Consider the following 18,039-nt stretch of genomic DNA (forward strand, 5'->3'; position numbering starts at 1 on the left):
TTATTATTGACAATTCCCACTCTCAATGAGCGAGAGAGAGAAGTTCACCACTTACGCTAAAGATGTCAATGTCAAAAGTTTTTTTTAGGGGCTGCATATAGAGATGTGTTTATATTAACATGTTTCCAAGTTAAATATATATATATATATATATTTATATATATGCTCATATAATTTTTACTTAAATTATATGGAGATTGAACATGTTTATTTTATATTATAATTAAGTGAAAATTTATTCTTTTCTAATAGTTTAAAATTTTGGGACAAATAATACTAAGGGTTCATAAAAACCTGAGTTCAGAAACTTTAATTATTATTTAAGGGTCACTTTCAAGGCATTCTTTTCTATAATTACCTAGTGTATATTGGATGAGAGAATTATACACACTCGAGAGAATAATCAAATGCTCAAAAGTGCTATGGACATTTTTGTTAAAAATGAAAAAAAATAAAAAAATTATCAATTAAAATATTGTACAATCAGAAAATTAATAAGAAATTGACATGAAGCACCAAAAGAAAATGACAACGAGAAGATATAACAAGCGCCATAGGACTCTTGGCAGCTCCTTCTTCAAAGCCATGGAAATAGCCTTTGAATTGCATTAGGACCTACGTGGAAAAAGTCTAGCACTTGAGACTTTTCTCCCCTTATTCATGATCAGCTTTTGAGGTTGGTTACTGTCACTTTCGTGCTTAGTTTTTTGTTTTTCAAGGTCCAATCGCGTGGAGAGATTGTGACCTAACCTTCACGGCGAATTAAACCTCATGTAAGTGCTCTATTTCATTACTTTAGCTTATATAGCAAGCCAATTAGGGTAGGTAAGACCTTATACAGTGTCAGCTTTTCTGGTAATATTTGGGGAGGGGTAGCCTTTAACGTAACCACTAGGACAATGACTGTGGTCCTCCAATTAACCTATAGTACCATGCCCCTATAAAATAAATTTGACTTTAACCAATAAGGTCTCCTTTTACAACATTCAGCAAAAACAAAAAAGTTCTTCTTTTACAATAATGTAGTCCAAAGAGTGATGGCATTAATGAAGCATAGTACCATAAATTATCCCAGTCAAATTTTCTATACTATCTAGCACTATAGCATTCAATACTTTTCAATATGGATTGGAAATGAGTAAGTGGTTTTACAAGGTAGATGGTAGAGGTCAATATTTTATTTGACCACATATGGTTATTTACTTCTTCTTCTTTCTTTCTTTTTTAATTTTTTTTATGAAAGTTTAGAAAAGCATATATGGTCTATATATGCAACGTGCTTTTGCATGTTTTATATACTTAATATGTTACATTAAGTTCTTATCAAAAAAAAAAAAAAAAAATATGTTACATTAAGTGCTTCAATGTAACATGTGCTTTCCTTTTCTTTGCAGAGAAAACTTAGTTGTAGGGTTTTATTCACATTAATTAGAGAGATTATCTGGCTTGCAAATATCTGAACTGAGATATGGGTTGCTGTTGCCTCCGCCAATAACTATACTCCATTTCTTGTGAGTTGTGACGGGGACGTTTGGAAATTAAGAGTGTAGCTAGCTATTAAAGCTTAAGTTTTACATTAACTTACACAATATTTATTCTTATCATTTTTTTTTGGGTAATGTGCCATAAGATGTAGGACTGTGAAACGTGAATAAAACACACCAGGAATTATTTAAAAAAAAAAAAAACCAAAAAATTTCACTTAGCGTATATGCCACATGATATTCTTGAAAGATGCGGACACCAAGTATTCAAATTTTACCCCATCAAAAAAAAAAAAAAAAAGTATTCAAATTTTACGCACAAATCGTACAAAGCATAGACATTCTTGGTGTGATGTAACAATTTTTCTCATAATTATGTGTGTTGGAAAATTATCTCAAAATCTATATTTTAACTTGATTATATATTTGGGTTTTCTTAATGTAAAAGGAAGATCTATTTATTATCAACAAAATAATTGGTCTTCCCTTATTAGAAAAGTAATATTACATTTCTTATTTACCAAGAAATATGAGTCACAGCCTTATGTGTGTTTGTTTGACATTGTTGTAAGAAGAAAAGCTTTAACTATATAGCTATAGCTTTAGTAGAGCTTTCGCAATATAAAATTTCAATTGAAATGTTCTTTAGCATTTTAAGGGTTTGGCAAATTAAGGTGAGTAAGATTTTAAAGTTTTGAATTTATAAAGTATGTATAGTGAATTTAAGGTGCCCGGGCCGTAAAAGTTCCAGATTTTAGCTTTAAGCTTATACTTAATTTCATTCTCAAAAAAAAAAAAAAAAAAAAAAGCTTATACTTAATTTCGGCTTTAGTCTGGACCAATGTTCCTCTCATAAGAGTAGAATATAAGACTTTTATAGTGGCTTTGGTCCAAATGGTCCCTCATAGGAGAAGAAGATAAGAGACTTTAAAGGAATTTGAGTAAATTTTTTCAAGGAGTAGTTTCATAGGTTTTTTTTTTTAGGTTGAAAGATACTGGTGCATGTGATTTGATAGTGTGTCTATCACTCTATTGTTTGAATAAGAGGGTACCACTGGATATATTGAGCATAAGGTTTTCAATTTTGTGAATAAGTACTTAATGTTCATTTGCAAGTATTGGGACTTGGGTTTAGTTTGTATTTGTAAAAGATTTTGTTCGTAGCTAGCTGTATTTGTTTTTGCATGTACATATATTTATGAGAGTTTGTGAGTTTAGTTTTTGAGGTTTAGTTAAGTAGAGTTTGGTTACCATTATTTATGAATGTAGGCATAAAAAGTTTGTCAAATAGTTACACACCTACCGCTTTGCCGTCATGTATGGATTTTTATTTGATTGTTAGTGTGAATGTGATCCTCCTAGGCCCAAATTCTAGCAGACATGAAACATAGTTTCAAGGCCGTTGTTATTGACATTTGACCCTATACATATATAGATGAGCACTGAATTCTAATTTCAAAGCTAGTACAGACATTTGGTGGGAAATCTGGAACCATACTGATACTAACAGAAACTCCAATGAGATGACTAACCAACCACTTGGGCATCCTAGTCGTCTTATTTTTTGACATTGGGTTCGTTAGGTCTATGCCGCGGCACTGTATTTCTTGGTTTTTCAACGACAACCAGACAACAAATTTACTATGAACTTTCAATTTTATATGCATATAAACCTAATGATTTATATGCATAAATGGCCTACTAATTAATGGGTTACTCATTTGTTGATCCATGTTGTATTATTGGCTTAAACCGTGCATATGTCTAGCTATGGGCACGTACCCTGGTTGCCCTCTTTGTCTTGTATGGCTTATTACCTGTCATATGTGTGACCTTAGTCCCCAATATTTGTCGAGCATGCATCATGAATCAAATTGCCCAGCCAATTGTAGTCTTATGCTAGTGACTGTACGTAGAAAATCTATCAGAGACTTGAAAATTTCTTGCTCAATGTGAAAAAGTTGCTTAATAATTTAGGGTAAATTTGGAAATTCAAGATTAGGGTAAAATTTCTCAATGTGGGCCATAGTTTAAGTACAGGGTAAATTGGGAAATTCAAAAAAAATTTAAAGTCTTTTTTTAATCATCTATTTGAGAAGAGATCACTATAAATAATTTGTATTTTAGGAGAGGTGAGTTGTCTAAACTAGAGGGGATGAGTTTAATAATTGAATACCACAAAGACGGTATAATTTTCCCAATATAAATCCCAATGCACATAATTTGAGTAAGCTACTTTCACAACAAATTCTAGATGATAAGATCTTTTTGCTGGTTTTAATCTGAACCACGCACTATCGAAATTACTTCTTTTTTCCCTCTATCAATAATAACTTATTATTTAAAATTTGTTAAGAAAATTTTGTGAACGCAACATTTCTTACAAAATTTCCACGCTTTATTGGATTGGGAGAGTCTTACCCAAATTTGTGTAGGAAGAGAAGACACCGTTAACATTACAAGTAGAAAGCTACACCACTTTATGTCCATATGGGATATGCTTGATGATCGATGAACACACGTAATGCATGCCACCACGTACGTTGTGAGTTGTTGGGAACGGAGTTATGGACTATAGCCAAGGCAGTTGAGGCTTGGACCTTAAAAAGGCTAAGTATAAATTAGGAACAACTCACGTGCATTTGCGAGGTACTTGGACGGGGCCAGTTTAATTCAAGATTGGATTCAAGAAGTTGGGTCGAAAAAGTTGAAATAAGTTAGCCAGGGTTGTGATAAAACAGTTGGACAGCCAACAAGGAACACATGGGTGGGTTTAAGAAGAAAAATGTTGTTTCTAACAACTTATTTTATATCAAAATATTTTAAAATTAATGTGAAATTGATGTTTTTAATCAATGATATTGTAATTTGCTCGACAGGTAAACAAGGGTGTCACCTAATTTGAATTAATTAATTAATGGTCAAATTTAATGCATGCATGCATGGAAAGTTATGATATATATGTACACATCAGTCACAGTCCTAACATAGATACTCTACCAACTTAAATAAGTTTGTAAAAAAAAATATATTGTTAATCCTTGTACATTAATTAGTACATTATGATGTTTTCTACAAAAAAAAAAGTACAAGGTCTAAATCTTTCATTCTTATTATAACTATTGAAAGTTTCAAAATAAAAAATTGTTGTCTTTGCTTAATTGATAGCTTATTATAATCAGATTCTAGCTTACTTTTTTTTTTTTTGAATGTCTAAACAATTGTATGGCAAAATGAAAAATCAATTAACTTCAAACTTTTTAGGATCGCATCTTATGATATATACATATGTGTTGAAGCATCAGAGTTTGGTATATGCTGTGGCATGGGTTTTATATTAGGTTTTTTTTTTTTTTTTTTTTCCCCCTACTGTTTATTCACAGAAAAAGAAATAGAGGGGAAAAAGGAATTGAAAGCATGACTTCCCTTCATTCTTGGATGATTTCCTTGCCAATCGATTTTGGGACATTTATTTCAAGGTGATCAACTATATCTTTACTTCCTAAGACAAGTCGCAAAGCATTGATATGAGCCATACAATGGCTTCATTTTTAAATTTTTTTTTTTTTTTTTTTTCCAGCCGCCAATTGAAGAACAAAGAAAATGATAAAGATGTTCATATCAAACCTTATAAAATTCATCATATTATACTTTAATTTATATATAGCTATAAATTAATCTTAACATTATATTTTCCAGCTGTGCTACGTACCTTTCTTTTTATTATTTATTTTTTTTAAATTCATTTCGTAGAGATGCATGTAATATGTCTCCAACTTGCATATGAAATGGTACCGTTTGTGAATGTGAAAATGAGGGGAAGATGCTAAAATGGACGTGTGTTTCGCATCTGAGAATGACTCTTTTCGATTTTCATATATATATATATATACACACACACACCCGTCAGCAAATTATTTTTTCAATTAAATTCAAACATATTATTATATTGAACTTAATTGCTTTAATAAAATAATAATAATATTGTTTGTGCTTTATTAATTAGTACAGTGTACATACATGTATTTGAATTTAATTATGGAATACAATATATAGCATCAAAAAAACTTCGTATACCAACATTTTGTCATTTACAATAAATTATAAGAATTTCAATCTATGGATTCCATTTTTAAATTTTTGGTATTATTATTGGCACGAACATTTGCAGTTGCCTACATTTATATGGGTTTGAGAGGAATGGATGAACACGAATAACATTATGAGATAGTTCTTAAAAAAGGTATTCATGACTTTTCACAAGAAAAACAATCAAAAGTGACAGATACCATTAAATAAAAAAATAAATAAACTTAACTTTGTTGCATAACATACAAAATATGTATATGTGATTTTTAAATGGTGATTGAGCTCTGATGAATACCACAGATCAAATCTTAGCTAGAAACTAAGATTCAATGAAAAGAAAATATAGGTTATTTTAAGTTTGATTAAAAATTTAATTTTGAGTTCTATTTACTTAAAGAATAGTATTTATCTGATATTGGAAACTGTTTGAAAGTGTTCATACTTTTAAAAGCTGTAAATTATCTAACGAAAGGGCCGTAATTTTGGCTTACTTTCATGCAACTTTTTGATATCAATAGTAAAATTAATGCTAAAAATATTTTTTATAAAATATTTTACAATGAAGCAAATGAAGATTTCGGTATTCTAAATTTTATTTATTTATAAAAAACTAGTATTCTGTGGCACATATATGCATATCATGGTCAGGTTCAATACCATGTTCAAGGATTTCAGTGAATACTGTTAAAAATAAATTTATTTCGATGTAATCCAAATAAAAATATATCTTGTAATTCAAGTATAGTTTGTACCTAAGTTTTGAGCTCGTAGTTTAAAATTAAACAATATCTATTCTCTCCAATAATGTGTCACTTGATGTGACTGTCCAGTCCAATATTGCATATCCCGTATGCAAAATAGGTTTTCATCATACTGTTAACAAATACACGGGAATGGCTAAGCATATAATCATATATGATGACAAAATTGTTGGTAGGTGACCCTCTACATATATATATATATATATATATAGCATTATTTAAAAAAGGTTAATTTCCTTCCTCCAAAAAAAAAAAGAAAACAAAAAAAAAAGAGGTTAATTTCGTTCCAACAATGCCGTGGCTGATGTAGAATTCTAAAGAATTAATATTATCCCAAATATTGGAAATTTTAAATTGAAACGAAACTCTTGCCTTTTGCTTCAGGGCAGAAAAACTTGAAAAAGAATAATCTTCACGTTTCTTAGCCATATTGTCGGGTCCAGGTATAAATATAATGCAAGACTATATACTTCTTTTTTCTTTTCATTTTTTGCTGAGAAATGCAAGACTATATACTATGTAGTATGTACTATAATATTATATAATATATATTTATTTATTTAACCCACTGAAAGAAACATGTAACTGAACATAGTTCCACATGCTCCAACGTTCGAAGGTGATCCAAGAAATAATGATAGAAACCTTTTTTTTTTTTTTTTTTTTTGAAAACATGATAGAAACTAATTAAAAACGTATCATTCATTAAAAAAAAAAATTGTATCATTCACTCAACAATATGAGAAGTAAATTGTAATAGAACACAATTCCATTTATTCACTGTCACACTGACATATAACCAAATCTTGAGACATTGATTTGGTTTTGGTTTTATCATATGGGTTTTGCTCTTCACAAAGATATCCCAATTGCTTATCTTTCAATTTTTCTCTTTGTGCACAGCACATAGTATATATGCTTACGCTACACATATAATTAAGGAAAGTGAACTCTATACAAACACAAGAAGTTTGTTTCACCATATAATTTAGTAACCATGAGATAAAAGACTAGAGGTAAAGACTTTCCTCTCCTTCTTGAATACCAAATGATGATGATGAAGAAGGGCTAGGACAATTCCTGTTAAGAAGCTCCTCTATCATTTGCAGTGCAATTCTCTCTTCTTCATCCATTTCTGTTCTCAGTTCAGGCCCTGACATCAATGGTGGAGACTGATCGGAAGACAAAGGCAATGAGCTATTTTGAGCTTCATCAGTGGCATTATTATTGCTGTTCTTCTTTCCAAGCTGAACAGTCATGACCCAGTTGGAATCAGAACGTTGACCCGCACGTTTTTGCCACACTCCAATATGAGAATTCTCAGTGTCAAGCCTGAGACAAGTCATGGATGGGGAAGGTGCTTTGCTACATTTTCGAAGCTTAGCGTGTAGAATTTCTGATAAACCACCCTTCGGTGATGATGGAGATTCCTCAGTACTACTCTTTGTTTCCCCAGTCGGAGTCTGTGTTATTGGGAAATTGGTTTTGGCATTGCGCCCACTCATCAAAATGGCAGCTTGGTCATAAGCTCTAGCTGCCTCTTCAGCTGTCTCGAATGTGCCTAGCCACACCCTTCTCTTCCTATCAAACACATAGAATAACAAAATAAACAAAAGGTGTTTGATACAAAAAGTGAAGAAACATAAAAGTTTGAACTAGATATATTAAGCTAGTTTAGAGTAATGTGGATAAAGTAGGTGAAGCTCACAGTAATGGGTGGCGTATTTCGGATACCCACGAACCCCAATGACGCTGCCTGACGCCTCTGAACTTCTTTGATTGCACCATGTTGTGTGAGAGAGAGAGAGAGAGAGAGAGGCAGTGATAGTAAGGTACAGAGGGAGCAGAGAAAGAAGATATAGTTATAGAGGGTGTGAGAAGTGAGGGGTTCTCTGAAAAGGTACGTGCAGTGTCGGCGAACTAAAAGTATCCATTGCCTTTGTATTAAACATTGTCACCTAAACCCTTCCATTTAATGTATAGTAACCTCCCCAATAAATGAATGTGCTTGACCTAGCCTGTGCTTGTTTATTGTCATTTATGACTCCGTGTATGTGCAAGCGTCTATGACTCTATGCTTGTGGGTGTGGGTGTCCCATTATATGAAATATAAATTGCTTTCATATACATGGGCATAGCTAGGCTAGCCATGTATTATTGCTTAGTGGTTACCCTAAATAAACAAACACAAAAACAGATAGAACTCATATAGCACAAAAAACGACATATTGTTTTTGATATAATTGAGATAAATTAATTTATTTCTTGATCATTTGCTTGTAATCATTGTACAAATAATAATTATCACTTCATGTTAATATGAATTTGATGATGATGATGGACTTCACGTGGCTGAACTTTGTGTAATATTGCAAAGTATATTTACATTGTAGTTTATTTATTTATTTTTATTTTTTTGTTTTGGGGCCAAACTCCAAAGATGCCCTGGAAATTGAAAGGGCGGCAACGCGACTAACGATGACGCAGACTGTAGTACGGACAATGTCAATGTCAAGGGGAAATTGATGCCGTGTCCTCATTTTATTGGTGAGTTCGAATGTAGGGTTTTGGTTTTATTCATCACTGTCTCTTCTTCCAGTCTTTTGATATGTACTGTCTACTGACGTCTTACCAAATCAAATTGATCTTACAAAATAGAGAAGTTCTCATGCCACAAATTAATGTATAATTTTGCTCACAATTCGTTTATATGGCGAGTTGTGGTTGATGAAGGAATAATGGTTGGTCACCCTTTTACCAATCACAACTCACTACATAGATGAGTTGTGGACAAAATTATATACTAGTTTATGGTATCAAAATTTTTCTACAAAATATATTCGCATCAATATATGTTTAGCAAGTTGTGTACGGATGAACTCCTTAATTATTAATTTATTTTACTCCAATGTACACTGGTCAGTTTTGGAGGAGTTTTAGAACTGCACTATCGGGGTCGATTTATGTAAAAGCTTGAATTGCTGATGTATAGCTCATTATGATATTTGATTTGATCGGTGGTGGTTACGAGTTAGTTGTTGACACAAAATTTCTCAAGCATGAACTCACACGGGTGATTAGGGGATTTAAACACCGAAACTCACAATAAATCTATCTTGTCCATCGAGCTGGCTTGGATTGATTTGAGTTGAGAAGATGTATATCTGCTTCGATTTACATGATTACAACATGAGGTGGTTCACAACAGTGACTTAGGTCTATTTAGATAATGTTTATTGCTGAAAACTGAAAACATTATAGCAAAATAATTTTTAAATGTGTGAAAAGTGCCATAAGACCCAATTTTAAAGTTAGATTTATATTTTTCCGTACTTGCGGGTCCCGTGAACAGTACATTAGATCCAGCCAAAAAACGCGCACGCCAGCACAAACGCAATGCGTTGCTATCCAAACTAACACTCAATGAGAAAAATAGAAATGGAATGGAACACATTTGCTTCGATTTATACAAGATGGAATGAATCTAAACATTTCTAAATTTGAACAGGGTTGACAATGTGGGGGGAGAGAACACTAAATGGGTAGATTGATTCTACGTACATCTCTCTCTCTCTCTCTCTATATATATATATATTAAAAAAATATAAAATATTAACAATAGATATAATTTCTAAGACATTCTCCAACTTTTTTTTTTTTTTTTTTAATTTTTAAATTCAATAGTTGAGGAGGGAGAGTTTGAACCATGAATATCTCCTAGAGAATTATTAAGAAGTGTAAGTTGAACTACAAAACTCTTAGCTATTCCAATTTATATATTATGCTTTCACGAAATGCTCTTCCTGATCTAAACGATGAAAATGATACTTCCCCTTAAAGTTTATAAAAATGTAATAAGTTTATAGTATACTCTATCACGTACACTATGACTTCTCTCTAATGGTCTATTCCATATGCATATTTTTAATTCCTTCTCATTTAGAGAAGTGTAATTTCGTACAAAGTTAATTGGTATAATTTTTTTTTTAAACAGTGTCATTTTGTAAATGTTTCAAAGCACCCTTATTTACATAAAGATTCTTATAAAATAGGATCACATGATGATAATTTGATAATAATTCTTTTTTTGGGGGGATGGGGGGTTTGATCTTTTGATATTATTCCCCATTTGTAGGAATAAATTGTGATTCGAAGCCAACTATTCTATTAATCTATTTATGAAATTTTGGGGGTGTTTGGCAAATGACAAGATAAATTAATCTATTAATTTATTGTTTTAGTTTGGTTAATTTTTCATTCAAAAAGCCAGTTCAAAATGAGATAAGATATATTCCCATATAAACCACTTTTTGCTTTAATACTTTCAAATCCATTTCCTCCATTTTTTAATATAAATTTTAGTGTTTTCTCATACATATTCCTACAAAAGAAATCAATGTTTTCATGAATTATTTATTTATTTATAATTTTATAATTTATAATTAGAGGGGAAAGATTTAAATCTTGAACGTATACCAGGAGGTGTCAATTAATATACAATACAATCTTGACCCCATGAAGTGATATTAATTAAAATTAAAATTGGTTCTGATATGATTCAAGACAAATTAGATAAAATAAAGACAACTAAATTTTGGACTCTTTTTTTTTTCTTTTCCTTACATAAAAACTGAAGGATTTTTATGGTTTACCAAACACCCTCTTAAATTTAGTCATCATGATGCAGTCAAGCAATATGTGAGCTAAATGTCCAGCGCAGGGATTATAGTTTTACATAATTTAGATACATTCAATACAGAAATAGTGCTCCATGAACGTTTTTGTGCTACTTGTACGTGCTCATTCCATGGTAACTAATTTCACAAGATTGAGATCCAATACATACCTAGGGGTATTGCACTGTGCAATAATACTTTCAATAGTTGAGATTAAAAGTTGAAAATTCATTTTCAATCTTAATTCTTGGATAATTTTTTTAATCTTTTAATATTTTTTACTTTGTAAACTTTTTCCACTCACATTAAAATGGTAATAGCATAATACAATTGCACTGGATCCAAATTAATCGGATTGGCAAGCTTGACATGAAAGCTCTTGCCGGCGGGGTGGGTGACTTGATGGGTGCATTGTAATGAATCAGAATTAATAAGACTAATAAATGGACAAAAAGAACCAAAAAAAGGAGAAGAAAAAAAGACTGTGATCTATTCGTCATGGAATTATAATAATTTTTACAAGCCTTTTGACATGTGTTATGTGCATGCTTGATGGTTCTTTAGTTTTTAAAGAAAATATAAACTATTTTAAAGTTATAATCGCAAGCAGTTCTAATTTATTTGTATCATAATTTTATGTTATTTGAATTTTAAACTCCTCTTCTTACTCATTATGTCCTTGATTTTTTTTATTGTTAAATAATTTTTAGTTAGATAACAAGGTTAGCTAGCATTGGAAGTATAAAAAAGCGAATAATATATATCTATATTATCTATAAGAAGATTCATCTATTTGGATTGAACTTTTATGTGGTTCAGAAATACTCCTAGACCTTATTTTTAATGGGAAAAAACTTGAGGACAATTCGATAAAAATATATCTCTAACTCCACTTAAAATGCCTTCAAAAGAGGACATTTTCCTACTAATCAATATCTTCAAAACAAACTTATTCAATTTTTTTTTTAAAAATAAAAAATTATGACATCATCAGAAAAAAGAAAAAAGAAAAGAGAAGAAGAAGCCTCGTTACAGGTGCAAAGACGCATGTGACGAGGCTAGTAGATAATACATATAAATATAGAATCATAGATATAGATAATTAAAATAAGAAATTGTCAAATCATATTCCCTTCATAGTAATAAATATAGACATGAACATAAAAGATGAGGGGACCGCACGAATATTATACCATAGTCAAATGTGTTACTCATGAACTTAGTTCAATCATGGATAAAATCTAAGTATGGTCGATAGATCATGCAGACCATAATGCAAAGCTGGAATGCTTTTGTTTCGAGCTTGAAGTGTTGTTCATATTTATTTGTACATTGGGTTTTTGATTTTTCCATTTTTAACTCGGCTTTTCGTTCTTGTTTTTCATAAGGGTGAAAGACAGGTGAAGATGGAAGGCTAGAATCTAGATCCAGTGCTTAATTTCCATTATAATTAACACAAGTACAATCAAAACCATCACCCTCCCTATTAGACTAGACTTCCAATGCCTACACCGGCCTATAGCTAACATTCCAAAAAGAGCTCTACTAATTGGAAGTGGATGTAAAACTATGACTTATAGGGTTCTTTACATTCAAGTGTTGCCGATGAATGCAATTAAGATATAATAGTTTGAATTTATCTAAAAATATATAATAGGTTGAATTTATAGCCCTATAAAATTTTTATTCAATATAAAAATTTTCATTTAAATAAAACAGTTTTAAAGAATGGTGATTATTGGTGAAGTGTGGAGCTTTTAATTAGATGAATTTAGTTTGAAATCATGTCTCTTGACAAGTGCCATGAACTTTGTAAGTTGTCATGCAATTTATTAGTTACTTGAGGCTAAATTAATGTCAGCTTATTATGATATAATTTATATTCACATTGGGATTTAATTGCAATAAGTGTGTGTATATAATAATAATAATAATAATAATAATAATAATAATTATTATTATTATTATTATTATTATTATTTTATGGCCCAATAACCATAATGTATTAGGTAAACACCCATTCAAAGTGTTGGAAGATGGACAAAGTTTGGTTACAGCTCTCACTAAAAAAATTAATATAACTGTATATTTTGAAAATCTAACCGTCAAATTACATATTTTTTTATGTCTTTAATTAACAAGTATGTTAAATTTCACATTCATATTAGAACGCTTACATCAATACGTTCCACTTTTTTTTTTCATTTAAACGAGAGATAACTCTAAATCTATGATTTACATATACTATCTATAAGAGTATTCACCTCTTTGGATTGTATTTTTATTTGGTTAAGAAATACCTCTAGACCTTACATTTAACAGAGAAAAAACTTGAGGACAATGCGTAAAAATATAATTCCAACTCCACTTAAAATGCCTACAAAATAGAACACTCTCCAACTAATCCATGTTTTCAAAACAAACTTATCAATTTTTTTTTAAAGAAAATTATGACTCTAGACCAAAAAAATAAAAATAAAAGTATGATGAGGCTAGTGTGTGTGTGTATATATATGTGGTAGCTTAAAATATCTTAAGGAATTTTCAAAATGGGGGCATATGTTTCCCTAAAACGACCTTATATTTCAATAGTTATAATGGGGGGGAAAATGATTTAAATCCTGGATGCCTTTCTTAGAAACAATAAAACGTATCAACTAGTTGAGTTATAAAACTTTTGATAAAACAAACTTTTTATAATAATTGGGAACGAAATTTTTCCAACATTTCAGTTAGATGAGGACATATATGATCCAAATTCATTATATATAGGATGTATTTTTCTCTGTGATACTGTATAGGATTCATTCATGAAATGTGATTAAATTCTACACTAACTATCAATTATCAAGGCATTTTACATTATTCTAAGGGCATTCTTCTAACCAAATAATAATTTTCCATGCAAGCCACCTTAGCCTTAATAATAATTATCTATACATAAAATAAGACTCCAATTAGCTTATCACTCTTTACTTTTTAATGTAGGGTTATAGCTATACTTTCTTACCTCTCTACATTTTAATATTGAATTGACTATCATTTAAGCCAATTTTTAGAAAATATTTCTCTTGTCTCAAACAATTGGAAATCAAACTACATGAATTTGTATGTAAACATAATTCACACACTATTAGAGTATATATAATTGAAATGACACTTGGATGAGTTTGAAGTTTATTTAAAATCTATAGACACTACTTAACATCAAATTATTGGATAATTAGAATGACATTTGGCAAAAAGTTAGAGTGCGATTAGAATTTAATTTAGATTCTTAATTAAACTTCTTCTCTACTTCTACTTTTATATATTATATAAGATTCACGGACAACATGGATAACATGGATTAACAAAAGCAAACCTAAAAATTACAGCCAATTGACAAACCCAAATATATTTCACCCCAACTTGAAACTCATTTCACATCCCTCAAAGGTTGAGTTTGACATCCCTTAATTTCCAATAACTTATTTTACGGAAATGTGAGACAAAAGGGAAAAAAAGAAAGAAAAAAGAAGTTAATTTTTATTATTATTATTTTATTTTGTAAAATATGAAGACAGAGAGTGAGTTTAAGCAAAAAACAAACTAAACAGTTGGGCAGTCAAACGGATCCCAAATTAAATGTTCTAACCAGTAATCACATAACTCTCCACATAGGAAAATCAATTTGGCCTAAATCTTCTATTTGGTTGAACCCGATCAAATTATTAACGCTAATACCAATAGCTTTGTAACTCATTGTATTGTCTGCTTTTCTAAATAAGTAAAATCATAGTTTTGAGTCCCCCTTCTACCATTGTTATAACTATCAATTTTTTTTAAAAAATTAATTAATTTCTAAGTGTCTCATGACTATAATTCAAATCCTATCTTCCCTTTTCTCCAAAATCTATCTATTTCAGTTCATCAAAAAAAAAAAAAAAAAAAAACAATATGAAGTACACAGGTATTTGGGACAAAATATACACACAAATAATTTTGTTTTCCACCAATTAATGTAGTGCCCCCAAGGGGTCCATTAATTAGCTGACGAGTTAATGATGTGGTACGGGCCAGGGTTACGATTATGCTCAAAGATGTGGTGATTCCAATTCTAGACGTCGTTTTTATGCCATTTAATGGCCAATTAAGAGTCTTCAACCATTAGGTTGGGTTTTCTATTTAAAATATTTACAAGGAAGGTGACAGATGAAACACACAAAAACAAAACTAGCGAATCACAAAACACAATTTGTTAGTGTACCGACTACCGATTGCGATTAGACTTTGTTCCCTTTCAAGTCTGGCAATTCTAGGGCTTATTTATAGATAAATTATTAGGTATTCTCGAAAAACAGTGTCGTGATATTCATTCCTCTTATATAAATGATGAATTGAATTATTATTTGTGAGGAGAGAGTAAGACATGTACGCCTAATCATAATGCTAGGGATTGACTAGTAAGAGCAAAATTATTGCCAATATAGAGTTTAGCAAACAAAAATACATTATAAGAGCATCCCCAAGCAGCCTTGGAAATGTCAAATGTAAGCAGCATTTGGCATTTAGGCCCAAAATATGCTCAGCAGCTGGAAGGCTAAAAGTCGGAAAATGCAAATTCTTTTGTAAGATGGCACTGTAACACTATGCCAAAAATAATATTAATATTTTATTCATACTTTTCTCTCTCATCTCTCTCTGTCTTTCTCTGTCTCTCACTCCCTTTCCTCTCTTTCTCCCTCTTCTCTATTACACTTTCTCAGATACTATATGGCGTTGAGCATCATGCACCAGATCGGAGCTCACGCCGGATCGAAGCTCACACTTTCACAGATACGAACTCAATCGAGACAATCGGGACGGTGAGTGCAGTGTCTGTGTGGAAATCTCTGGTGTCGAGTCTCCGATGTAAGGTCCAAAAACCAGATGTGGATTTTGGTCCATCGTCGCTGTTGAGTCCATGCAGATCGTCGATGCTTGGAGCGACACGAGCCAATCTCTCAGTGGCGTGTAGAGCCTTCGCGACGAAGACAATCTCTCCGTGGCGTGCTGTGGGTGCTGATTGGGTTTGTTTAGATCAGCAAGTGGCTGATGTGGTGGTTTTGCCGTGGGGGTTATGGTGTGGTTTTGCCATGGGGGTTACAATGGTGGTGATGTTTTAGACCTAGAGAGACCTTGCTAGTTTTTTTTTTTTTTTTTTTTTTTTTTTTTTCCCTCTTTCCGTTCTTGTGCCAGAGGTTGAGGGAGAGAGACGAAAAGCAAAAGAGAGAGAGAGAGAGAAATAGTAAAAAAAGAATAAAAAAGAATATTTAAATAAAATGGGAAAAAAATAGAATTTTGGGATGTTGGGTGTGTTGTAAAATAGTATGGTATAATTGATAAAGTAGTTTTTTTGAAATGGTAAAATGGGATGAGATAGCATTTCTAGATATTGATGCTCTAAGGCCTACGAGCATTCTAAACATTTCAGCTTTGTTTTTATATCTGCTAGTTTAGAAAAGGCAATGTATTTCTTTAAGGATTTTTTTAACATTCATTAAGAAAATGTTTTTAGAAACTTTTTAGGAAAAATATTTTATATTTTTCATAAAAATAGTATAAAAAATTTCCTAAAATAATTCACTAACTAATACTCTAAAAACGCTTGTTAAATGATACTATTGCTACCGGACACAATAGGTAATATAATAAACCTTAACTAAAAATATAATGGACTTTTTTTTTATTCAGTTATATATTTGGACTTGAGTCTTGATATTTCTAACATTTTTTCTCAACCACGTTATATGAATTGAATGCTCTCATCTCTCTAGTACATATAGTTTTGAACGTGAATTCACCAAAAAAAGAAAAATAAGGAAAAAAGCAAAATTGAAACAAGTGTACAAACACAAATCCACGTTGCATACATAATAATGCTAGATTGGTTGAGAATCACTCACAAGCACGATTACCATAATATAAACCTTCAAAGAGATTTACAAAACTTGTACGTTCGAATTATTGAAGGCTGTAAGCAAATTATTGTAGACTTATCATATAGTGCTATTTAGTATTTATAACTGAGCTAACCGTGAATTGTTGACTTGCCTAGCTACAAAGTCCAAGCTATATGTATATAAGGTGACCCTAGTATTTAAGTCTGTGTTACCTAAATATAATGATGGGGTTATAATGTATGGGCCTCAAGAAAATGAAGATAAAGAGATAGGAATGCGTGGAGCTACGGGTTCCAAAGGTTGTGGAACTTAATGACATGTACAACATATAATACGGCATATCCCATGTGCAATGTGGTCACAAACCATTTTGTCACCAATATACCTGCTCCTTCTAGTACTTGATACGTTTAAACCCTTCTTCTTTTTTATTTTTATTTTTTAATATTCCCTACTAATTGGGAAGATACATATATCTATCTTTGCTTTCAAAATATGGCCCCTACTTACTTATGCCTTGACAGTTCAAGATCTTAATTCTATATGTTTTTTCTTCGTTGGGAAAAATATCCAAAGATTATACACCTATATAGTCCAAAAGACTTTTGCGTACTTTTTTTTTTTTTTTTTTTTTGATGAACCAAAAATTTTATTACGCAAAAGACTTTTGCGTACTAAGATATCTGCTTTCGTACCAAAGAGATTATACACCCATATAGCCCAAAAGACTTTTGCGTACTTTTTTTTTTTTTTTTTTTTTTGATAAACCAGAAATTTTATTACACAAAAGACTTTTGTGTACTAAGATATCTGTTTTCGTACCAAAGAAATTAAAGGCACTATTTCATCAAAAAAAAAAAAAAAAAGCTCTAACTCAAAGGACATTTCTTTCCCCTACAAGAATAGATAGTGTAACATTTGATGTATAAGTAATTTTTGTAAAACCTAACTAGGTGCCAATAAAGAGAATCCAAAAGCATCACCATGATATCCTTTTTCTCGTTCAATTTGATTTGATGTCCAACGTGTGTCAGTGTTAAATCGTGATGATGATTTTCCCAGGGGGAAAAAATGGTGACAATGATAAAAGGAGCAGCAGTACTGA

At 31.2% G+C, this 18,039-nt stretch overlaps 1 protein-coding gene across 1 annotated transcript; it reads right to left on the reverse strand.

The window, feature by feature from the left end:
- Positions 1-7,081: 7,081 nt before the first annotated feature.
- Positions 7,082-8,286, reverse strand: LOC126715390 (ethylene-responsive transcription factor WIN1-like). The gene is made up of 2 exons (XM_050415966.1): positions 8,043-8,286; positions 7,082-7,915 (listed from the first exon to the last, which is right to left on the reverse strand). Exons 1-2 carry the CDS (start codon positions 8,120-8,122, stop codon positions 7,345-7,347), a joined length of 651 nt encoding a protein of 216 aa, XP_050271923.1. The 5' UTR covers positions 8,123-8,286; the 3' UTR covers positions 7,082-7,344.
- Positions 8,287-18,039: the final 9,753 nt, after the last annotated feature.

The sequence above is a fragment of the Quercus robur genome, chromosome 2 (genome assembly GCF_932294415.1).
Source record: "Quercus robur chromosome 2, dhQueRobu3.1, whole genome shotgun sequence".
Classification (NCBI taxonomy): Eukaryota; Viridiplantae; Streptophyta; class Magnoliopsida; order Fagales; family Fagaceae; genus Quercus; species Quercus robur.